This window comes from Mixophyes fleayi, chromosome 8 (genome assembly GCF_038048845.1).
Source record: "Mixophyes fleayi isolate aMixFle1 chromosome 8, aMixFle1.hap1, whole genome shotgun sequence".
NCBI lineage: Eukaryota > Metazoa > Chordata > Amphibia > Anura > Limnodynastidae > Mixophyes > Mixophyes fleayi.
The window spans coordinates 142,495,634-142,519,069 of NC_134409.1; the positions used below are offsets into that span (position 1 = coordinate 142,495,634).

The window sequence follows — 23,436 nt, forward strand, 5'->3', positions numbered from 1 at the left end:
TTATTGTAGAAATGTATCTCAATTAGTGGTGCAGGAGCCAATTTACATCATTGCAAATGTCCTTTTTATTATATTGGTATGTGTTTTCTATGGAAATGTATTGATTTCGGAGACAGAATGTCATGTTTGGGTTTTGTAACTTTTATATAGGAAGTCCCAAGTAAGCATATGAGTGGAAGGGATGTGTTTTTGAAACTGTCTGGAGACAGGAAATCTCATGTTAATTAGACCTTTTCATCGCTGAATTATCACCACGTCTGTTGTGCCTGACAGCACAGGAGGGGTAATTAGACTCGCTGGTAGACTTCCTATGTGTGTAAGACTCAGGATGCAAGTGGTCACAGATTAATGAGAATTTTGCAAGTTAAATTGCTTTAAAAACCAGATTAGAGAAAATGTTATATCCTAATGATAATCTTTCAGTATAAAACCTCAGACATTGTGGTACCGCTACCAGCAATGTAAAAAGGTGTTAAACCCCTCCAGGCTGAGTTATGTGCATGCTCCATGAAGCACCTGGATTGGTTAGAGGGTCAGGAGGCTGGATTACCTCCTGCCAGGGTATTTGTGCAAATCTGTATAAAAATCGAACTGTTTTACCATGTAATGTATCATTATTCAATCTATACCTTTCTGGAGCTCACTAGTGCCACAAACTAGTGTAACTGTCCTTATTAGGAGACTTGAGCTAGTACACATCATTTGCTTCAAGAACGTCTTCCCTGCTGTAATTCCTGTGATCTACAGATTAGACCAAATCTAACCCGTTATCCGGCTGTACTGAGGTTGGTACCCTGCATTCAGTACTAACGCTCTACGTGCTACTTGCAGGTCTGGTCAGTGTGATAGACCAGGGGGAACCATCCACAACAACCCTGATCTGACGGCAGGAGGTAAGGTGTACCAGCCAGTTGTCCACAAAGGGGGTACACTAGCAGCGAGAGTTATCCAGAAGGACGTGGTTCTAGGTGTCGGTGTAGCAGCCTTGTGGTGGCAGCAACAAAAACCCCTCCTACTGCGGCTAGAGGGCCCAGCCACTCCCCAGCAACAACGGACAGGGTGGCATAGGAGGTCCATCCTGTAACAAATGCTATCTAAAAAAATTATGATACTCTGAGAAAAGTAATCAAGAGCACAATAGAAGCTGATCAAGTCAAGAAGACTTCAAGTGGCTGAACTATTAGTGAACATAATTTGATTACTAAATAGAAAAAACATCTTATTCTATTGTGTGTGTCAGTGACAGAGCAAAACAAAATAATTGTTAATACAAATAAATTCATTATTATGAGAGAACATACACACATCATCATAATCTGATAGATTTAGATTATATATATATATATATATATATATATATATATATATATATATATATATATATATATATATAGCCACCTCTAGCCACTCTCTCTGATTTTATATTCATATAGTTACACAATCAAACAATATATCACCTCCGTTTTGTCAGAAAACCTCTTCTAGCTGCCTTTACCAGTCACAAACCTCACTCTGCGCGCTCATGGTTGGAAGTATTTACTGTATGGGGTTACACACCATTCCAGCACCCAATCTTCCTCTCACCTATCGCACAGGTTACAGATTTGCCAAATCATCCCTAAACAGCACTCACACAACTACACCCACTTTGGTTTTGCCACTACCTGTTGAATAAGGGCAACAAGACCCCAATATACTGTGTCACATTGACACACAATGACAAGCCTTGTTACACACAGGTTAGCAAGGCACACCCCAGCAATCAAAGGGTTAATACTTAACCCCTCTATGACACAAATGTACATGCAGGCCTACACTAGGCTTGGTAATAACGGTAATAGTGCGCGGTGCGCGAGAGTTTCGGCGTTTCCGCCGACAATTGAATATGCCCCCGAGAGTTCTGAATGCGTTTCGCCTTTTAAACAAGATTTCATCAGGAGATAAATATGTACATAGTCCAGAAGCGTTTCTATAGTGTACAGCGCCATTTCGCTCATGCATACTCAGGGTTCATCTCTATTTGCACATACGCAGGACCGCGGGAGATCCAAGAATTTTCTATATCATATAACCTCGTATCTCTCAACATTCTTGATCAGCCTCTCGTATAGATGTGAGAGTTCTCATTTTCATAAAGCCTCACACCGGTCCAGACCAACCGGAAGTCTTCCAGTCACCATTTTTCTTGTTGGCATTTATTATATAAATGTATAGGCTGAAGTGGGCAAACCGAAAATGCTTAAAAGGCAGACAGAAAATCTTTAAAACATACCAATAACCATACTGATCATACAACTTTGCAGAATAGAGTAAAATAGAGCACATGTTATGTATATTCCCAAACATGTAACATTCTTGAAGCTTATATTGACAATTACTATAACACGTGACATACAAATATATGACAAATATAAAGTAAATATGCTAAATATCTATAAACTCTATGCAGCTTCAATGTATAAAAGTATAAAAATGTAAAATAATATCTACCATTAAAAAATGATATCATTTAAAATATATATTAATTAAAAAATATATCATTGAAGGAAATATCATTTAAAGAAAGGGGCAATTTCATAGCCTTCATTCAGTCCCCTTGGGGCTAAAATGCCAAGCTCAAAAATCCAAAATATCTCCCTTTGTGCCAACTTCTTTTGGAGGTCACCACCCCTTGGGCCTAAGGTAACATGTTCAATGGGCTTAAACATAATCTGTGTGGGGTCTGAATTTTGCTCCTGTAAAAAATGTTTAGATAATATATTGCTCACTATCTTGTGTTTAATATTTCTAATGTGTTCCTGGATCCGGAGTTTCAACACTCGTTTAGTTCTACCCACATAATTTAGGCTACATGTACAATTCAGTATATCTATCACTGATGTAGTTGTACAGTTCATTAAACCCTTTGCCTCAAATATCTTACTCCCATCATGACTAAAAATGATCTTCCTAACTGGGTTCGTATATTGGAACATGTTGCAGTGACCACATCTAACAAAACCCAAAATATCTAAGAAGGTGGTACTAGGTAGGTGCTCCTCACTCATCAGGCTATGAGCCAGGGCATCCTTAAGGTTACGATTTTTCCGGAAGATCACAACAGGTTTTTCTGGTAGAATGTTTATCATAATAGGGTCCATCTTTAGGATGTCCCAGTGTTTGGAAATAACTGATCTGATCTTGTTTTCTTCACAGTTGAACTGAGTGATGAAGGCTGTTTCTTCTGTTTTACTCTCTTTGGTAGAATATTTAATTAAATCCTCTCTATCTATGTTTTCTATTTTTTCAATTGCCCCTTTGATTAATCTACTGGGGTATCCTCTGACTCTGAATCTATTCAAATACAGTATTATTTGTTCCCGGTAATGTTCATTCTCACCACAATTACGCTTAATGCAGGAAAACTGAAAATGGAAAATTATTTTTCCATTTATTCATGTGGATACTTGTAAAATGCAAATAACTATTTGCATCTACTATTTTAACATGATTCCTTGTAGACACTACCTCCCCTGTACCTATCAGTATCAAATCAAGATATACAACCTGTTTATCACTGGATGTTGCTGTGAATTTTAAATTGAACTTGTTATTATCTATATATACAACAGAAATTGTTGCAATGAGTCAGCATCACCCCTCCACACCATTAAGATATCATCTATACATCTTTTGTATATGATGATGTTCTCTGAAAATTGATTCTGGTCTAATACATATTTTTGTTCCCAGTGGTGCAAATATAGTGCCCATAGTGGTCCCACAAATTTGCAAACAAAAATCATCTAGGTATTTAAAGTAATTATGGGTCAATATAAACCTCATAAGATAGCAAATAAAGGTTTTGTGCTCCTCTGTGAAGGTAGTGTCTGGGTTGTGGTATTTTTTACATGCTTCTATACCTTTCTCATGTTGGATTGAGGTATAGAGCAACTGCACGTCTATCATAACCCACAGATATTCAGATTTCCATTTAAATTCCTTAAATATTTGTAGTACGCTGGTGGTATATTTTAAATATATAGACAAGACTACTACGTACTTCCTAAGAAACACATCCACATATTTAGAGAGGTGTGAGGTAAAGGACTCAATCCCAGCTATAAATGACCTACCTGGAGGGTGGGTAAGACTTTTATGTATTTTAGGTAAAAAATAAAAAATTGCAATAATAGGATTGGTTACTATTAGGTACTGATATTCTTCTTTTGTGATGATGTTGCTATACAGACCTTTCAACAATGCTTCCCTCAACATTGAAACATATTCATTCATTGGATCACCACGTAATAAAACGTCATTTGGCATAATCTGCTCTATTTAAGAGCACTACATCACCACCTTTATCCGCCTTTTTAAGGGCCTGCGTTTCTAACTTAGTTAAATTCCTATTGGGAGAGATTCTGTAATCCTGTTGACAAAGATCCTGAGTAACTAATTCTTGAAAATGTCGAGATAGCTACGTTTTGATTCAAGGAGTAGAATTTCGAGGGTAGTTTTAAATCAGATTTTATAGCTATTTTCATAATTGGATATTACGGCTTGATCTTTCCTAGCAAAATCTTTTCTGTTTCAAAGTGAGTTTTCTCACATATTTATTAATATTAATATAAAGTTGGAATTTGTTTGGTTTTGTTGTAGGTGCAGACGACAAACATTTACTAAGTACAGACACTTCTGGTTTAGATAGAGAATGACTTGACAGGTTAAATATTCCATTTCTTCTTAGTAGATTACTGTTATTCACAAGTGTCTCCTCTTGTAGGACCTTACTGTACACTGACTACGTGAACACGCCATTTCCCCTCCCCATTCTACCCATTGACTATGGTAAGGGATGTCGCTGTGAGCATTGGCATGTAATCCGGTTCTGGGCATCCGCAGAGCGAGTCTACACAAATTACTGCAGGTATCGGCATTTACGCTCCTTAGTGAATCAGGACCATTATGGGAAAGTGGGTGGTGTCCAATAGTCTTTTCTTTCTCTCATCTCAGTACTAGTTGTAAATGTGAAGAATTTCATTACAAAAGTCAACATCCAATAGACCAACCAAAGAGCTAAGAAAAAGCTCAGATGTTTATTACTAGTACTGGTCCTGCTACTGCTCGATATTAGTGGGCCCTGGAAAAAGAGAGGGCCCCCGTTGTCTGTAACTTCTCATGCCACCCCTTCTATCTCTAAGAATAGGTTGGTCACCTACAAAACCGGCACATCCAAGAATCAGAAGAAGAACATTGAGGCTGAAGAGGAAACAATTGGACCTTCATGTAATCCTAAGGATGTCTATGAATTGTACATTCGATACAGTTACACTGGGTGATGTTCTTGTGGACCTGAGCACTGACACTGATGAGGATGATGAGCAACTTGAGGAAAATGTCCATCCCAGGCTAATCCCTAATCCACAGTCCAAAATCCATTATCTTTTCTTTTATAGATGCTCAAGCAAGTCACATATTCCCTGGTGCCTGGTTTATCAGTATACACATGTCCTGCTTATACTACAACATCAGGGTAGGTATGAGGGCCTAAGGGCAATGCCATCTCTTTAAACTATTAGTATTAAATATGCTGGGCTTTGTATATTTTATGAAACTGTCATCCTACCATCTATCTGAGGCTTTTCCATTTGTCTGTTTCATATATGCCTATTGCCATCTTCTTGTACTATTATTAGCAAGTGTTGGACTTTGCCCACTGTATCTTCCTATCAAATTGCCATCCAAAAAGCAACAGAAACAAGTCAATGTGTTTAATGGAGGGAACAAGTTTGTTTCATCGACCTGTTATATAAATAAGTTACATAAATGCTAATGTAGGAACAAGAAAACAAATTTATGAAGTTTTTTTTACTATTTTCCATCAAAGTTACATTCCTGGGTGACATTCACATATAAAAACACAACATCAAAACATGACAATGGGTTTGAAGCATAGGGTGGTTTTCCCCTCCCCAGCTTGTACTTGAAGGGTAATATACAGAAAGTGACATATCCTTGGCTTTTATTAAACCCAAGGAAATGTCACCCTGCATTTATAATTGTGTTTACATGGACTAAGAGCAGTTACCTTTCACCAGAGTATGTTTGTCAGTAGGAGAAGAACGAGCCAGGACCCTCAACTTAGGCCAGATTTTATCAATCCGCTCTTGCTCAATCTATAGAGAGATGAAATATGGTCACATATGACATATAATGGACGGAACTTCAGAACAGATTCCATAATATTTATTTACTTATAAAATGTTTTGCCAGGAAGAATTACCTGCATATATCAGGTCATAACTCGCTTTACACAGAGAACTAACCTCCCCCTTCTCGTTGTGAATCCTTCTGTTAAATTCTTTTCCTTCAATGCAGAGAAAATCCTCTCCTGGGTGTAAGATGCCACATTTAATGGCGATGGCACGTGCTGTATTAATGTTGTCACCAGTCACCATACGAACAGTGATGCCAGCCCGCTGACATTTTCTTATCGCCTCTGGTACCTACACATAGGAGAGGAACGATTCTGATGTTACCAACTAAATATTCTTCTATTTTATTACATTTAAAAGTTAACTCCACCAAATATCCTAATGAAATGCATATGCCATATATAGTAATAAAATGAGTTTTACATATCTTCTTGTATGAAGAGAATATGAACAGGTTCATCTCCTGTCTCATCACAATAAAACATCTTGGTAGACAGCCCGCAGATCTGTCCGACCACAGATACATTATTAAAAGAGTTAACCCTCAAAGCTGCAGAGAAGCTTCAAGGCTGTTTGTCTACATTTCACTACCTTATTAATATCAATATTTACAAATCATACTATTATCAAAAACACCTATATTGTACGACATATACATTTGGATATTGGTAGATCAATGTATTTTTTATATAGGTTTTGTATTCAACAATGACTACATTTAGATCAATTTAATTTGTAGGTATTTGTGGATAGGCCCCAGAGCATTGAAGGGCCCTCATGTACATGATTCAGTGACTGCAGGTGAGAGCAGGGAGGGGGTGAAGGAATGCAGTTCCTGCACCCATAATAAGTGCTGGAACAGCATTTTGTTGTGTTCCTGGTCAGCTCAAGCCCCCAAGTTGCAGACCGCACAGCAGCTAACCCCCAGCTTCTATGGTGGTTTTGCTTTCGAGTGTGTTAGATCTGGAGCAGAGAGTATTGGGGACTATGGTAAGGATGGTGTAGTGAACAGGGAAGAGCTTAGTAGCTGTCTATCAGAAAATGGTCAACCACAAAAGCACAGAATAGTAGCACAACATGTAATTCTAAGAAGAACTCATAGATCTTGATGTTGCCATGTAGTAGGTGATAGTGGCCTGATATTGCAATGTGAAGGTGCTGGGAATGACTGGTCACAGATTGTCATGGGACTAGTTGGAAGGTGACTGCTATCTGCTTGTGTGTGGTCATCTTCTGACCCAAGCGGTCAGATTCCTTGTAAGAAACTATGTTACCCTCAGTCTTCTCTCCACAATCTCATTTACATTGATGGGGTAATTATACTTCTTCTACTGATAGGTTGCCGATTACTTCTCTGTTCCTCTGTTATTAGTATGGCAGCAGGTTGGAGATAACATAACAAAGCTATGAGAATAAATCTGCCACAAAGTCCTGGATTTCCACCAAAGACAGAGACTGTTCCATACGTTACCTCTGGCCTGACAGGATCCTCGATGCCAACTACAGCGATGCACGTCAGGTCTGTCACAATATCGTTTTCATTGTCCCAGTCTGGTTCTGGATTCTGGCTAAAGTCCCGGTAGGCGATACAGATTGTTCTGAGCCCATCACAGGCCATGGGCTCTATCACTTTTTTTACCATCTCTTCACGATCTCTGGGCTTAAAAATACGGGGATCCCCAGCTTCAGTCAAGATTTTAGAACACCTACAAACATGATGGAGCTAATTATTGCTAAACACAGGTACTGACCTGGAACTTATCAGCTATATATCACATCTTACTATTAATCCCTTCTTATTCTTATTCACTTGCAGAATTGTAAAGAACTTCCAACAAAAGAATATAAAGTCACTAATTAATACTGACACAGTTACTGGGCTTCCCGATATTGTACATTTACTAAATGTTACTGAAAACTCAGACACCAACAAATTATAAGGAAAATATAGAAAATAAATTTCTCCTTTCTTACCATTAAGATGGACCTTCCCTTCCTTTATCACCTCACAACCCATCTCCCCTCTTGCTGGTCAAACACAGCTGTAAAACCAGGACTGCCTGGGTGAGGGGGGTTAGACTTATAGTACCCTGATGAAAGGGTTGGATAGGAATCTCTCTAACAATCAGTGACACTTACTTCTTTAGGACGATCTCTGAAGCTCCTTTGCTGTACATGCGGAAGCTGCCATCTTGTAGTTTGACCACTGTGCTCATAGACTTCCTAACAGAATTGAAGGTGTAGACTTTATACAGTTTCTCTTCTGGGATGATATTCCTCACTGTCTGGTAATCTCGCTTTAGATCCAACACAAATCCCAACAAGCCACATTCAGTTTTGTTTCCGACTTGTCGCGGTAGACCGCCATCCTTCTCTGCAGGCTAGGAGAAGAAACTAAAGGTTCATGGCAAAGTAACTGCAGACACATCAGACTGATGTTAGACAGATTGTCCCATCGTTGATTTCTTTATGTACAAGGATATATAGAATAAAGACTCGGCTACACAGGCTACACATCCAAGGTTTACCGGATGTGTAGGATAAGGATAAGCACGGCAGCATGGTGGCTCAGTGGTTAGCACCTCAGCCTCACAGCACTGAGGTCATGAGTTCGATTTCCGACCATGGCATTATCTGTATGGAGTTTGTATTTTGTCCCTGTGTTTGAGTGGGTATCCTCCGGGTGCTCCCGTTTCCTACCCCACACTCCAAAAACATACTAGTAGGTTAACTGACCGTTATCAAATTGACCCTAGTCTGTGTGTCAGTCTGTGTGGGTGTGTGTGTGTGTGTGTGTGTGTTAGGGAATTTAGACTGTAAGCTCCTATGGGGCAAAGGCTGATGTGAGTGAGTTCTCTGTACAGTAATGCGAAAATAGTGGCGCTATATAAATAGCTTCTGCTGATGATGATAAGGATAACACTGGCAATAACCATGCCAGCAGTAAGAGGCCTATGTATGTGGAAGCCCATTTAATAAGTATCTTTTAATGTGACAGGTTAGTAAATATTTTTTTAATCGTTTTCATAAATCTTATCTATTTTTAAGCTGGTGGAGTAGTAAGTAACCTTTACTGATCCGGGTCAGTATCAGTGCTCAGCTGAGTGTCGCTCAGCTGTCCTGCAATATTTTTTTTTTCAATTGCAGCGATAACTGATTTGTGTTGACTTATATACATGGTTGGATGTCTATTTAACAAATATGTATTATATATTATTTTGCCACCGCAATGTCTGTTCAGGTAACGACAACTCAAGACGCTTTACTCTTACAAAACAGAATTATTTAAAGCAGGCCTGTTTCAATTATTTTTTATTTATACAAAAAATAAAGTTTATTAATGTAAGGTACAAAACCCAACATTATATATAGTATAAGCGATAGCAGATTGAAGCATGCACAGAATGCCGGAGACTGTGCAGTTATATGCCCAAACCGGTTCTGTCCGTTACATACAAACTTATGAGTTAAGGAAAATTGTAATACTACCTGTACAGCAACAACACAATTATCTATATCATTATGTTATGGAGAGTTAGATGGAGAAATAATCTTATTGTTCTGTGACTGGATCACTTATAAATAACTTTTTTATATAATTGCAAATGTACTTATTTTTGATATTGTGTGTATGTTGGTAAAGGAAATATCTTTATTTCTGAGATCAGGGGAAGAAATTCATTTGTTTTAACTTTGTTAGAGGAAATGCATTACATATCTGATACAATAAGCCTTTGTTGAGGAAGCCTTTTGTGTATCTTGGAGTAGGGAAATGACTTATTTGAGGTTTTGTGACTTTCTTTGGAATGTGTATTCTGCAGCTGTCTGAAGAAAGGACCCATGTAAATCGTATGTTAGTTAGACCTTTTGATGTGTGAGGGTCCAGCATCTGAAGGCACAGGAAGGTTTAATTAAGACTTGCTACTAGATTTCCTGCATCTAAAAACAAGATGCAGGAAATCATAGCAAGTTTTAGGATATCACAAATAAGTGTAAATATTGTTCGCTTTGCATTGCATGTAAATCCATGTTTGGGTGAACAAAGTGCATCCTGATTATAAAAATAGCTCAAACCTCAGGGTGCTGGTTTACCCTGTGAGGCTGTGTTCAAATCTATATAAAAAGCACTGTCTTGTATTGAAAATTGTTCTTCTAGCTTCATTTGACCTGCTCCCCAGTACCTTCAGCCAAGGTGAGCAAATAAACATCATTTGCTTCACCTGTTTGGAAACATCTCTATCTCTGGGACCTACAGATTAGACCCAAAATCGAATCCAACCCGGCTGTTTCTGAGGTTTGGACCCAGCTCTCCGGTACCACCGCTCTGCCTGCTACCCAGCAGCTCTGGCCAGTGCGATAGGCCAGGGGGGATCCATCCACAGCAACCCTGATCCATAGAAAGATGTCAGGAGTACCAGCCCAGGTACACCCGTAATGTGGTACACTCGTAGCGTACGTTACCCAGAAGAAACCCGGTACTGGATGCCGGTTAGGAGTCCAGTCTTGGCAGCATTTGTAAGCCCCTCCTGTGATTAGAGAGTGCATTTGGGAAAATGAAAGGGACCGGTGGCAAAGTAAGCCCAGCTGATTCCCAGCAACAACAGACAGGGTGGCATAGAGGGTCTATCCTGTCATATGCTCCATGAGTCTTTCTTGCAGGAAGTTGGGTTTTCACAATGACAAACATAACCCTTCAATACTTCCCTCATCCCCCTCCCAAACAGCATTACTCTTTCTCAATGGGAGTAGCACATTTCCCTTATGTCAGCATTAGATGCAGTATTGTCCTTCATCCTCCGAAGTATCAGTAACCTTCGCATAGAGGTGGAAGGTACATGACATAGGAATGATACCTAAACTATAAAGCAGTGAGAATATTGCTGAAGTGGAGAGGCAGAATATATCCACTGACCACACGCTTCAGCTTCACATATATTTCAATATATCAAGTACATCACTGGTTCTTATGCCTCAATTCTATTTGCAAGTATATTACTCTCACAGATACATCTTTTTGTCTACAATGTTGTCTGAGATCTTTATGACCATAATGATTTTACTGCATATATTCGGAGCTCCTTGCATGTGAGGGGTCAGTGTAAAACCACTTACCAGGACCTTGGAGGTATAAGCGCTGTTGATACCTATGGCGTTCACTAGAATGTCTAAGGTTTTGGCTGGCAGGGCATCGGGGTCTGGGATTTCCTTGTAGTGGGTGTCTCCGATATAGGCTTGAACCACAGTCATCCGGTTTGTAGTCAATGTGCCCGTCTTATCGGAGCAGATTGCTGTGGCATTTCCCATTGTCTCACAAGCGTCTAAATGGCGTACTAGATTATTATCTTTCATCATTTTCTGCAAAGCAATTTATTGATGACATTACCACAGAAGCTCGTTAAACAGGTTTTTTTGGTTGTTTTTTTTTTTTTACAAAATAATGGGAGTTTCTACCAATCAAAATAATTTGTTTTAAATAAAATTAAATCAGTCTTCTTTATAAGTAAAATTATAATGCACATACTGATAAGTGATCCCTAAAAGTTATTTTATTATTGGATTATTAGTAAAGAACATTGAATTATTGTGGAACTTATATTGAGTTATATACATTTAATCAGTCAGAGAGGGGTACTTACTTTTACTGAATATGCCAGAGAAATAGTTACAGCAAGAGGAAGTCCTTCAGGAACCGCTACAACTAACACCGTCACACCAATGATGAAGAACTTTACAAAGTACTGGATGTAGATTGGGGTGCATTCTGGCAACCACTGAATTTTATTGACAACAAAAGTATCAATAGCAAAATAGAGCACCAAGATAATGACTGTGATTGCCGACATCACCAAACCTGCGGGAAAAGAAAGACAATAGTGAGACCAAAGAAACTGAAGAGTGTAACGTTCAATAACTTAAGATAAATTCTTCGTCTTTCGCTATAGCTGTGTTTTATTTTCCATATGTCTCTTCTAAACCTGGACTCTGGATTGCATTTCATATATTGAGAGGGAGATACAAACAGCCACCATCCAATCCGTCTCCTACGTGTCTTCGCACCCAGTGCTGAATATTCAGCACAGGTGAATGTGGGATTTCAGCTACATAAATGTGGGAAAAAACTAAAAACCCTCACTGTACCGCACTTACATGTAAATGCACTCACTCAGCCTCTCCAGGGGGCCTGTTTATTATAGCTTTTTTTCATTAAATTCCCCAGACGGACGTTTTTGGGGGACCGACGCATGTTTAAGTAATTCACACATTTATTAACAGTGCATCGCAGCCAGGGCCCAGTACAAATGTAAAAGGCAACCCCCCTCCTTCCTTCTCCCACAATTTTTTTTTAAATTATTCTTTACCCAACATTTGTCTCTCCCCCCCATTCTCTACAGTCACCCACTATCCCTGGTTCCATCTAACCTCTGCAGTAGTTTACTTACCTCTCTGCATCTTCTTGCTGTCTCCTTTTGGTTTCTTCCATTGACAGTGTTGTGACGTTCTTAATTAATCTCTATCCGGGAGCCGGGCACCTGGGGGCTGAGACTAAAGCAAATAGCGGCAACTGTGGGGCCCTGATATCTTGGGAGCGGAGTCTGACATGCTGCCTACAAGGGGGGGGGGGGGCCCTGCCGTATCCTTAATTATGCGCAGAGGTCTCTCCCCACACCAACTCTCTTCTCAGGCACAGCTGCTGTCGAGAAAAGGGCACCGGCTACCTCCCTTAGTTCACTGCGGAGGTCCTCGCCGCTAATAAATTGGTTTGGGCCAATGGCTGGTGGGGCTTCACTCTACTGTTGGGCCCGATACAGCTGTAACCCCTGTACCCCCCCCCTGATGTCGGCCCTGATCATAGCAGATATCATAGATATCTGCTGCTTTCCATTTTTTTAGAAATACAGAGAAGTCCCCATAGATGTCTATGGGGACTGCAATTTACTGCTATTTAAGAAGTAATGAAAAGCCATTTACTCATACGGTAATGTACACCAGCTCAGGCACATACATCTCAGGCTGGCGTACATTACTGTATATGTGAGTTTTCAGGTCTGCTGTATTGGGAGAGCATTGTGGTAGAGGGATCTCCGGATCCCTCACCCCATCTTCCTGCTCTCCCCTCCGGTCACTATCGGAAAGGTGGCCACTTTGTGATAGTGACCATGGGAAAGATAGGAGAGAGGTCTTCCCAGTCTTTCATGACTGCTGTTCCTTTTGATGTTTTCTAATAAACATACATGATCTTTCAATCTTTATCTTTGCGATAAGGATTGAAAGGGATTGTGTTAAAAATGCCCTCTTTAATAAATAGTCCCCAAGTGTAAGGGGCCGCTAGTACAAGTTATTCACTCAGGCAGTGTGAGAAAATCAATGAGATGGATTTGTACACACCACAAATGGACTTACATCCAACACGCTTTGCTGGACTTTGCAAACTAGCATTTTACACTAAGCCACATACAGTTTTCATCTGTTCAAACTGCAGACATATAAATAACGCACTTTGTGTTTTAGCCGCACTTTGATACATCTATAACATCTATAACATCAGAAGACTTTGGTCAAATGAGTAGAATACACTCACTTGAAAGAACTTCAACTCCACTTTAGCTTAAAGTTTAACCCCATTCCTGATCGTATTATCAATAGATTCAGACATTTATATCTCATCATACGTAATCTATAGTCACTCAGACGGTTTCCATACAAACAATTAGCTCTTAAAATCAGATTTATGGTGCGTGGAAATCTCATCATTTCTTGCAGAATGGTAACATGACACAATATAATCAGCACCATCTGACGTACCAGCTTTCCCGATCTGAACGGCCAGTTTTGTCAGCTTTCCCTGCAGCACCGACTTCTCCTTCTTATGGGGATTTGATTTCTTTTTCTCCTTTTCATCACCGTCACCTCCCTCTGCACTTTTTAAGGGCTGCATTTCCATCGCCGCTGCTCCATCCTGCTGCTTGGCTGTGAAAACAGAAGCAGCTCTGTGACCTGCAGTAATTCTACTCCATCTAATACCCCGTCCCATATATTTTGCCCCAACTGTTCTTAATCTACTGGCCTGGTGCAAACAATAGATAGATAGATAGATAGATAGATAGATAGATAGATAGATAGAAGATGGAGAGGTAGATAGGAGACAGATAGATAGATATGAGATGGAGAGATAGATAGGAGATGGAGAGATAGATAGATAGATAGATAGATAGATAGATAGATAGATAGGAGATAGATAGATAGATAGATATGAGATGGAGAGGTAGATAGGAGACAGATAGATAGATATGAGATGGAGAGATAGATAGATAGATAGATAGATAGATAGATAGATATGAGATAGAGAGGTAGATAGGAAATAGATAGATAGATAGATAGATAGATAGATAGATATGAGATGGAGAGATAGATAGATAGATAGATAGATAGATAGATAGATAGATAGATAGATAGATATGAGATGGAGAGATAGATAGATAGATAGATAGATAGATAGATAGATAGATATGAGATGGAGAGATAGATAGATATATAGATATGAGATGGAGAGATAGATAAATAGATAGATAGATAGATATGAGATGGAGAGATAGATAGATATATAGATATGAGATGGAGAGATAGATAAATAGATAGATAGATAGATATGAGATGGAGAGATAGATAGATAGATAGATAGATAGATATGATATGGAGAGATAGATAAATAGATAGATATGAGATGGAGAGATAGATAGATATGACATGGAGAGATAGATAGATAGATAGATAGATAGATAGATAGATATGAGATGGAGAGGTAGATATGAGATGGAGAGATAGATAGATAGATAGATAGATATGAGATGGAGAGATAGATAGATAGATAGATAGATAGATAGATAGATATGAGATGGAGAGGTAGATAGGAGACATAGATAGATAGATAGATATGAGATGGAGAGATATATTGATAGATAGATAGATAGATAGATAGATAGATAGATAGATATGAGATGGAGAGATAGATAGATAGATAGATAGATAGATAGATATGAGATGGAGAGATAGATAGATAGATAGATAGATATGAGATGGAGAGGTAGATAGGAGACATAGATAGATAGATAGATAGATAGATAGATAGATAGATAGATAGATAGATAGATATGAGATGGAGAGATAGATGGATAGATAGATAGATAGATAGATATGAGATGGAGAGATCGATAGATAGATAGATATGAGATGGAGAGATAGATAGATAGATAGATAGATATGAGATGGAGAGATAGATAGATAGATAGATATGAGATGGAGAGGTAGATAGGAGACATAGATAGATAGATAGATATGAGATGGAGAGATAGATAGATAGATAGATAGATAGATAGATAGATAGATAGATAGATATGAGATGGAGAGATAGATAGATAGATAGATAGATATGAGATGGAGAGATAGATAGATAGATAGATATGAGATGGAGAGGTAGATAGGAGACATAGATAGATAGATATGAGATGGAGAGATAGATAGATAGATAGATAGATAGATATGAGATGGATAGATTGATAGATAGATATGACATGGAGAGATAGATAGATAGATAGATAGATAGATAGATAGATAGATAGATAGATATGAGATGGAGAGATAGATAGATAGATAGATAGATATGAGATGGAGAGATAGATAGATAGATAGATATGAGATGGAGAGATAGATAGATAGATAGATAGATATGAGATGGAGAGATAGATAGATAGATAGATAGATATGAGATGGAGAGATAGATAGATACATAGATAGATAGATAGATAGATAGATATGAGATGGATAGATAGATAGATAGATAGATAGATAGATAGATATGAGATGGAGAGATAGATAGATAGATAGATAGATAGATAGATAGATATGAGATAGATAGATGGAGAGATAGATAGATAGATAGATAGATAGATATGACATGGAGAGATAGATAGATAGATAGATAGATATGAGATGGGGAGATAGATAGATAGATATGACATGGAGAGATAGATAGATAGATAGATAGATAGATAGATATGAGATAGATAGATGGAGAGATAGATAAATAGATAGATAGATAGATATGACATGGAGAGATAGATAGATAGATAGATAGATATGAGATGGGGAGATAGATAGATAGATATGACATGGAGAGATAGATAGATAGATAGATAGATAGATAGATAGATAGATAGATAGATATGAGATGGAGAGATAGATGGATAGATAGATAGATAGATATGAGATGGAGAGATAGATAGATAGATAGATAGATATGAGATGGAGAGATAGATAGATAGATAGATAGATAGATAGATAGATAGATAGATAGATAGATAGATAGATAGATAGATAGAGATAGTCTGCATTATGTGCAGGTCTCCCATGTTAATAAATCTCTGGATTTTATTTGCCTTTCAGTCACTCTTTGACACTGTCCTGCTACCTAGCTTACATATAACCAGTATTCCTAAGTCCTTTTCTTTGTACATGAGACCTCACTTTGTGCTTATATGAGATAAATGTTTTGTGCCTTGTGATGCAGATAAAGGGGAGGAAACAGAAATGTATGTAGCTAATAAGGGGAGTGATCTTCCGGTTCTTGGTTTCTAGGTGTGAGATGCTCTGTAGAATATACCAATAAATATCTGTTTTTAGACTATCTGCTGGAAAGCACATATACGGCTCTAGGGTTTTACCTCTACTGAAAGTATATAGAGCAGCTGTATTACCTTTATTCTGGATGGTTTCCACATTCCCATCTTGCATTTTGCCTACATGATGAGAGTTTGACAGACAACAGAGAGTAGAACGTGAAACATCAGAACAAACGTGTCGCAACACAGATGAATCAAATCACAGCACAGAATAAATCACAACACTGTAGATGGAAATACAGCCAGTGACTTAGATTCCATAGTATACACTAATCATAGCTTGTACTGCTGAGAGACGTATGGAGGCCAGCACTGCCATGTACAAAACAGCCACTATATACAGTATATGAGGCCAGGACTATATATATAGACCAGTATATACAGTATAGGAGGCCAGGACTACATATATAGACCAGTATATACAGTATAGGAGGCCAGGACTACATATATAGACCAGTATATACAGTATATGAGGCCAGGACTACATACACAACCAGTATATACAGTATATGAGGCCAGGACTACATATTTAGACCAGTATAGGAGGCCAGGACTATATATATAGACCAGTATATACTTTATAGGAGGCCAGGACTACATATATAGACCAGTATATACAGTATAGGAGGCCAGGACTATATATATAGACCAGTATAGGAGGCCAGGACTACATATATAGACCAGTATATACTTTATAGGAGGCCAGGACTACATATATAGACCAGTATATACAGCATAGGAGGCCAGGACTATATATATAGACGAGTATATACAGTATATGAGGCCAGGACTACATACACAACCAGTATATACAGTATATGAGGCCAGGACTACATATTTAGACCAGTATATGAGGTCAGGACTACATACTAAGCCAGTATATACAGTATAGGAGGCCAGGACTACATATATAGACCAGTATAGGAGGCCAGGACTACATATATAGACCAGTATATACTTTATAGGAGGCCAGGACTACATATATAGACCAGTATATACAGTATAGGAGGCCAGGACTATATATATATAGATGAGTATATACAGTATATGAGGCCAGGACTACATACACAACCAGTATATACAGTATATGAGGCCAGGATTACATATTTAGACCAGTATATGAGGTCAGGACTACATACACAGCCAGTATATACAGTATAGGAGGCCAGGACTACATATATAGATCAGTATATACAGTATAGGAGGCCAGGACTACATGTATAGACCAGTATATACAGTACAGGAGGCCAGGACTACATATATAGACCAGTATATACAGTATAGGAGGCCAGGACTACATATATAGACCAGTATATACAGTATAGGAGGCCAGGACTACATATATAGACCAGAATATACAGTATAGGAGGCCAGGACTACATATATAGACCAGTATATACAGTAAACGAGGCCAGGACTACATATATAGACCAGTATATACGGTATAGGAGGCCAGGACTACATATATAGACCAGTATAGGAGGCCAGGACTACATATATAGACCAGTATAGGAGGCCAGGACTATATATATAGACCAGTATATACAGTATAAGAGGCCAGGACCACATATATAGACAAGTATATACAGTATAGGAGGCCAGGACTACATATATAAACCGGTATATACAGTATAGGAAGCCAGGACTACATATATAGACCAGTATATACAGTATAGGAGGCCAGTACTACATATATAGACAAGTATATACAGTATAGGAGGCCAGGACTACATATATAGATGAGTATATACAGTATAGGAGGCCAGGACTACATATATAGACAAGTATATACAGTATAGGAGGCCATGACTACATATATAGACCAGTATATACAGTATAGGAGGCCAGGACTACATATATAGATGAGTATATACAGTATAGGAGGCCAGGACTATAGATATAGACCAGTATAAACAGTATAGGAGGCCAGGACTACATATATAGACCAGTATATACAGTATTAGAGGCCAGGACTACATATATAGACGAGTATATACAGTATAGGAGGCCAGGACTACATATATAGACCAGTATATACAGTATGGGAGGCCAGGACTACATATATAAACCGGTATATACAGTATAGGAGGCCAGGACTACATATATAGACCAGTATATACAGTATAAGAGGCCAGGACTACATATATAAACCGGTATATACAGTATAGGAAGCCAGGACTACATATATAGACCAGTATATACAGTATAGGAGGCCAGGACTACATATATAGACAAGTATATACAGTATAGGAGGCCATGACTACATATATAGATGAGTATATACAGTATAGGAGGCCAGGACTACATATATAGACAAGTATATACAGTATAGGAGGCCATGACTACATATATAGACCAGTATATACAGTATAGGAGGCCAGGACTACATATATAGATGAGTATATACAGTATAGGAGGCCAGGACTATAGATATAGACCAGTATAAACAGTATAGGAGGCCAGGACTACATATATAGACCAGTATATACAGTATAGGAGGCCAGGACTACATATATAGACGAGTATATACAGTATAGGAGGCCAGGACTACATATATATACCAGTATATACAGTATGGGAGGCCAGGACTACATATATAAACCGGTATATACAGTATAGGAGGCCAGGACTACATATATAGACCAGTATATACAGTATATGAGGCCAGGACTACATATATAGACCAGTAAATGCAGTATATGAGGCCAGGACTACATATATAGACCAGTATATACAGTATAGGAGGCCAGGACTACATATATAGACCAGTATATACAGTATAGGAGGCCAGGACTACATATATAGACGAGTATATACAGTATAGGAGGCCAGGACTACATATATAGACCAGTATATACAGTATGGGAGGCCAGGACTACATATATAAACCGGTATATACAGTATAGGAGGCCAGGACTACATATATAGACCAGTAAATACAGTATATGAGGCCAGGACTACATATATAGACCAGTATATACAGTATGGGATGCCAGGACTACATATATAAACCGGTATATACAGTATAGGAGGCCAGGACTACATATATAGACCAGTAAATACAGTATATGAGGCCAGGACTGCATATATAGACCAGTATATACAGTATAGGAGGCCAGGACTACATATATAGACCAGTATATACAGTATAGGAGGCCATGACTACATATATAGATGAGTATATACAGTATAGGAGGCCATGACTACATATATAGACCAGTATATACAGTATAGGAGGCCAGGACTACATATATAGATGAGTATATACAGTATAGGAGGCCAGGACTATAGATATAGACCAGTATAAACAGTATAGGAGGCCAGGACTACATATATAGACCAGTATATACAGTATAGGAGGCCAGGACTACATATATAGACGAGTATATACAGTATAGGAGGCCAGGACTACATATATAGACCAGTATATACAGTATGGGAGGCCAGGACTACATATATAAACCGGTATATACAGTATGGGAGGCCAGGACTACATATATAGACCAGTATATACAGTATATGAGGCCAGGACTACATATATAGACCAGTAAATACAGTATATGAGGCCAGGACTACATATATAGACCAGTAAATACAGTATATGAGGCCAGGACTACATATATAGACCAGTATATACAGTATAGGAGGCCAGGACTACATGTAGAGCCACGGTTCTTGAATAATTTCTGTCTTACTGTTGCTGTTTGCTGGTTCTCTTTCTTTCCCTCATCTCCCTGTTTAATTTGGTGAATCACTTCTTCTGACTCTTGTCATGATTAACTGCAAATTTTTACCTGCTGTATCATTCCTTCTCCACAAGTAATCTGCCAGTACTATCTGCATTTACATTATATACCAGAATAAACAGACTACTCTTTCCAGAGTCACCTTTGACCCTTCTGTGTCTGAAGAAATCATTCCTGGCCTGGAAGGTTACCAGTGACAAATGCTGCAAAGTGAAGATTCAATTCAACCCAATGTCCGTCTGCGCAAACTGCCACCTACTACGGTAAGGAATCTCCGCTCATTTTTCAGCCTGAACATCGCCTCAGAGCAGCATCCCCACAGACTGTTCCAGAGGTACATTGTGTTGAATTGAATCTTCCTCTAAGTGTCATTTTATCTTTTTATGATAAATGTTATACAATGCTTATGTACGGTTCCTTTTCCTTGATTTGCATGCACGAGGAATGAAGTAGGACAGAACTGTAACAACTAGATTCGAACTGACACAAACATTGGTTTGAATATATGGAGGTCTGATTTTGAACTTTGAACACTGTCGGTACAGAGAACAAAGGTACAATGTATTGAAGCTGGACAAACGCACTGTGTCTTTCTATACAATAAGGAGTTTAGAATAAGGAACCTTTGTTCCTTGCTTTGACTGTCAGGGGACTGGTAACGACTTATACATTTCATTTAACACTTGCTCAGCTGGTTATATTGGACTTTATATGGATACAATACAGAATCTTGTTGAAAGATTGAATACAAAAGTTACTAATTGATACAAATCATTTACCTTTAGCTGAAACGGTATATTAGATGGTTTATTGATATACCAAGCTCTGGGATTACACAGTGTATCCACATTCGAGGCCTTTCCTTACCTCGCACATCTTATTTCCTACTGTTCATAATAACATCACAACCAAACTGATCCTTTCCAGATCCTCCGACCCTAGTGCACCTATATCCTATTTGATATAACCGAGCTGGGCAAATACACACTCACCCACCCAGAGCTGCATTCCTCTTTCCTGGTAGCGATATTCTACTAATCTTCTCTTCATTTTAGTAGTTACTGCCCTAGCAAATGGCATAATAGGTGTCCCAATTTTTAATTAGAAAACTTAGAAAGCCCAATTAATTCATTGTCATCAAAAATGAGTTACAGTTGCAGACACAGTTAAGCTTGGGGGCAGCGTTTAAGGAAATGGAATGGAAACATCTTGAGGTCCCAGAACCATTATCAGGGTAAAATAACTCCATGCAGACCGGTGTAAGGCCTCTGATCAGATCTGCAGCATAACAGATAACTGCACATAAAAGACAGATATGACTATGGAATTTCCCACCAAATGACGCAAACGGTTACATATTTGACCTGTGCAAGTCATACATACAGAGTATTCTGATATCATGAAGCCCCATGTAAATGTCTTTCATTACACTTCACACAAGATAATTTGCAGAATATTGAAATTATGTTTCTATTGTATCTAGTTGTCTACAGAGAGAAAGAGTAAGGCTCTGACAAATGTTTTCCTATGGAGAGCAATGCATTATGGGAAAAGACGTACCATTCACTAAGTTGGCATTTGCATTATCAGTGGCATTTGCCGCTGCGGCACCATCGGCAGCTACAGGAGGGTGATTGGATGGATGGGTGGAGCCCACTGTGATAAATTTGAGGAAACAAAGAGAATGAAAATAACTAAAAGAAACAAGAGTGCAGCGGAGAAAATATAAATGGACACAAGGTGCGATAATAAACTAAATATTCAGTGTATGTAATAAGCGGACACACAGGGTGCGTTAATAAACTATATATACAGTTAATGTAAAAAAACAGACACCATATTTCTCATTATTATATATTGAGGTCAGAACGTTTGGACAATAAGTATTTAGCGGCACAGAACAGCTACAACGTTCTTTTACAGACTCACTGATGACCATGTGACAAAAGAATCTGAAGTTCGGTAGCAGATATATCACAATATTACTAACAACATCTTTATACATTGTAGGAGTGTGAGCTATAGTACCTTTTCCTGGTTACATATCTGAATAGCTATGAACTCATTGCTCATTACCATATCTCTGTGAATATCTGTCACTGACCTGAATCAATAAATATACTTCTCTTCAGAAATTCAGAAGACACTTTAATTAATTTCCCTCTTTCATGGAGCAAACCATTTCTACTACTATCTCTGTGTTCAGTAGGCACAGCATAGTACAGCCCAATCTCAGAGCAATGCTGAGGCTGTAGAACTGTTTAGACAGCGCAGAGCGCAATGTGACTCATCCACGATGCTGCAGCCATCCAGTGATCAATGAGTTATATCACCAAACACAGGGCAGCATCAGCTAGATATCCTTATGGTTCTGTGTGTGGAAGTAACAGATACATAGCTCTGCAGTCTGTGTAAGGTGTACTGTACTGTACTGTACGCTCACATGGGTTGTTGTTTAGTAATTCATCTTTTATGTGTGGTTTAAGATCTAGTTCAATGCTCTTTCCTCTGTCTGTGTTACTATTGTATAATCTAATGAGGTGCAGTTAGTGAATCCAGCTGTCCTGCATTATTTATTGCCCATTTGTGGCTCCAGAACAATCACAATGACTAATAATCATGCTACCAGGTGGGACCACAAGAAACGCACATATAGGTGACTGAAGCAGAAAGTAACCTAGGCATGGACCCGCCAGAGGAGCGGCCGTCCTCCGACCATATGACAGACCCTGGCCGGTGACAAATGGCAGAATGATCCTGATGCTCAATCCTTGGACTTGCTCACTGAAGGATTCATCAGAGAGAAATGTCAGCTAG

The 23,436-nt window shown here is 38.6% G+C and overlaps 1 protein-coding gene across 27 annotated transcripts in view; it reads right to left on the reverse strand.

The window, feature by feature from the left end:
• Positions 1-23,436, reverse strand: part of ATP2B2 (ATPase plasma membrane Ca2+ transporting 2) — a 266,349-nt gene that overhangs the window by 36,459 nt on the left and 206,454 nt on the right. For 21 of the 27 annotated variants that reach the window (XM_075183938.1, XM_075183934.1, XM_075183930.1 and 18 more), the window contains 9 exons: positions 22,180-22,275; positions 16,949-16,990; positions 14,001-14,165; positions 11,834-12,048; positions 11,310-11,552; positions 8,337-8,578; positions 7,669-7,903; positions 6,309-6,488; positions 6,071-6,158 (listed from right to left, as the gene is read on the reverse strand). In XM_075183938.1, the coding sequence (XP_075040039.1) occupies positions 6,071-6,158; positions 6,309-6,488; positions 7,669-7,903; positions 8,337-8,578; positions 11,310-11,552; positions 11,834-12,048; positions 14,001-14,165; positions 16,949-16,990; positions 22,180-22,275 (1,506 nt within the window). The remainder of the gene's footprint in view (positions 1-6,070; positions 6,159-6,308; positions 6,489-7,668; positions 7,904-8,336; positions 8,579-11,309; positions 11,553-11,833; positions 12,049-14,000; positions 14,166-16,948; positions 16,991-22,179; positions 22,276-23,436) is intronic. The other 6 variants (XM_075183944.1, XM_075183948.1, XM_075183955.1 and 3 more) reach the window with 2 other exon arrangements.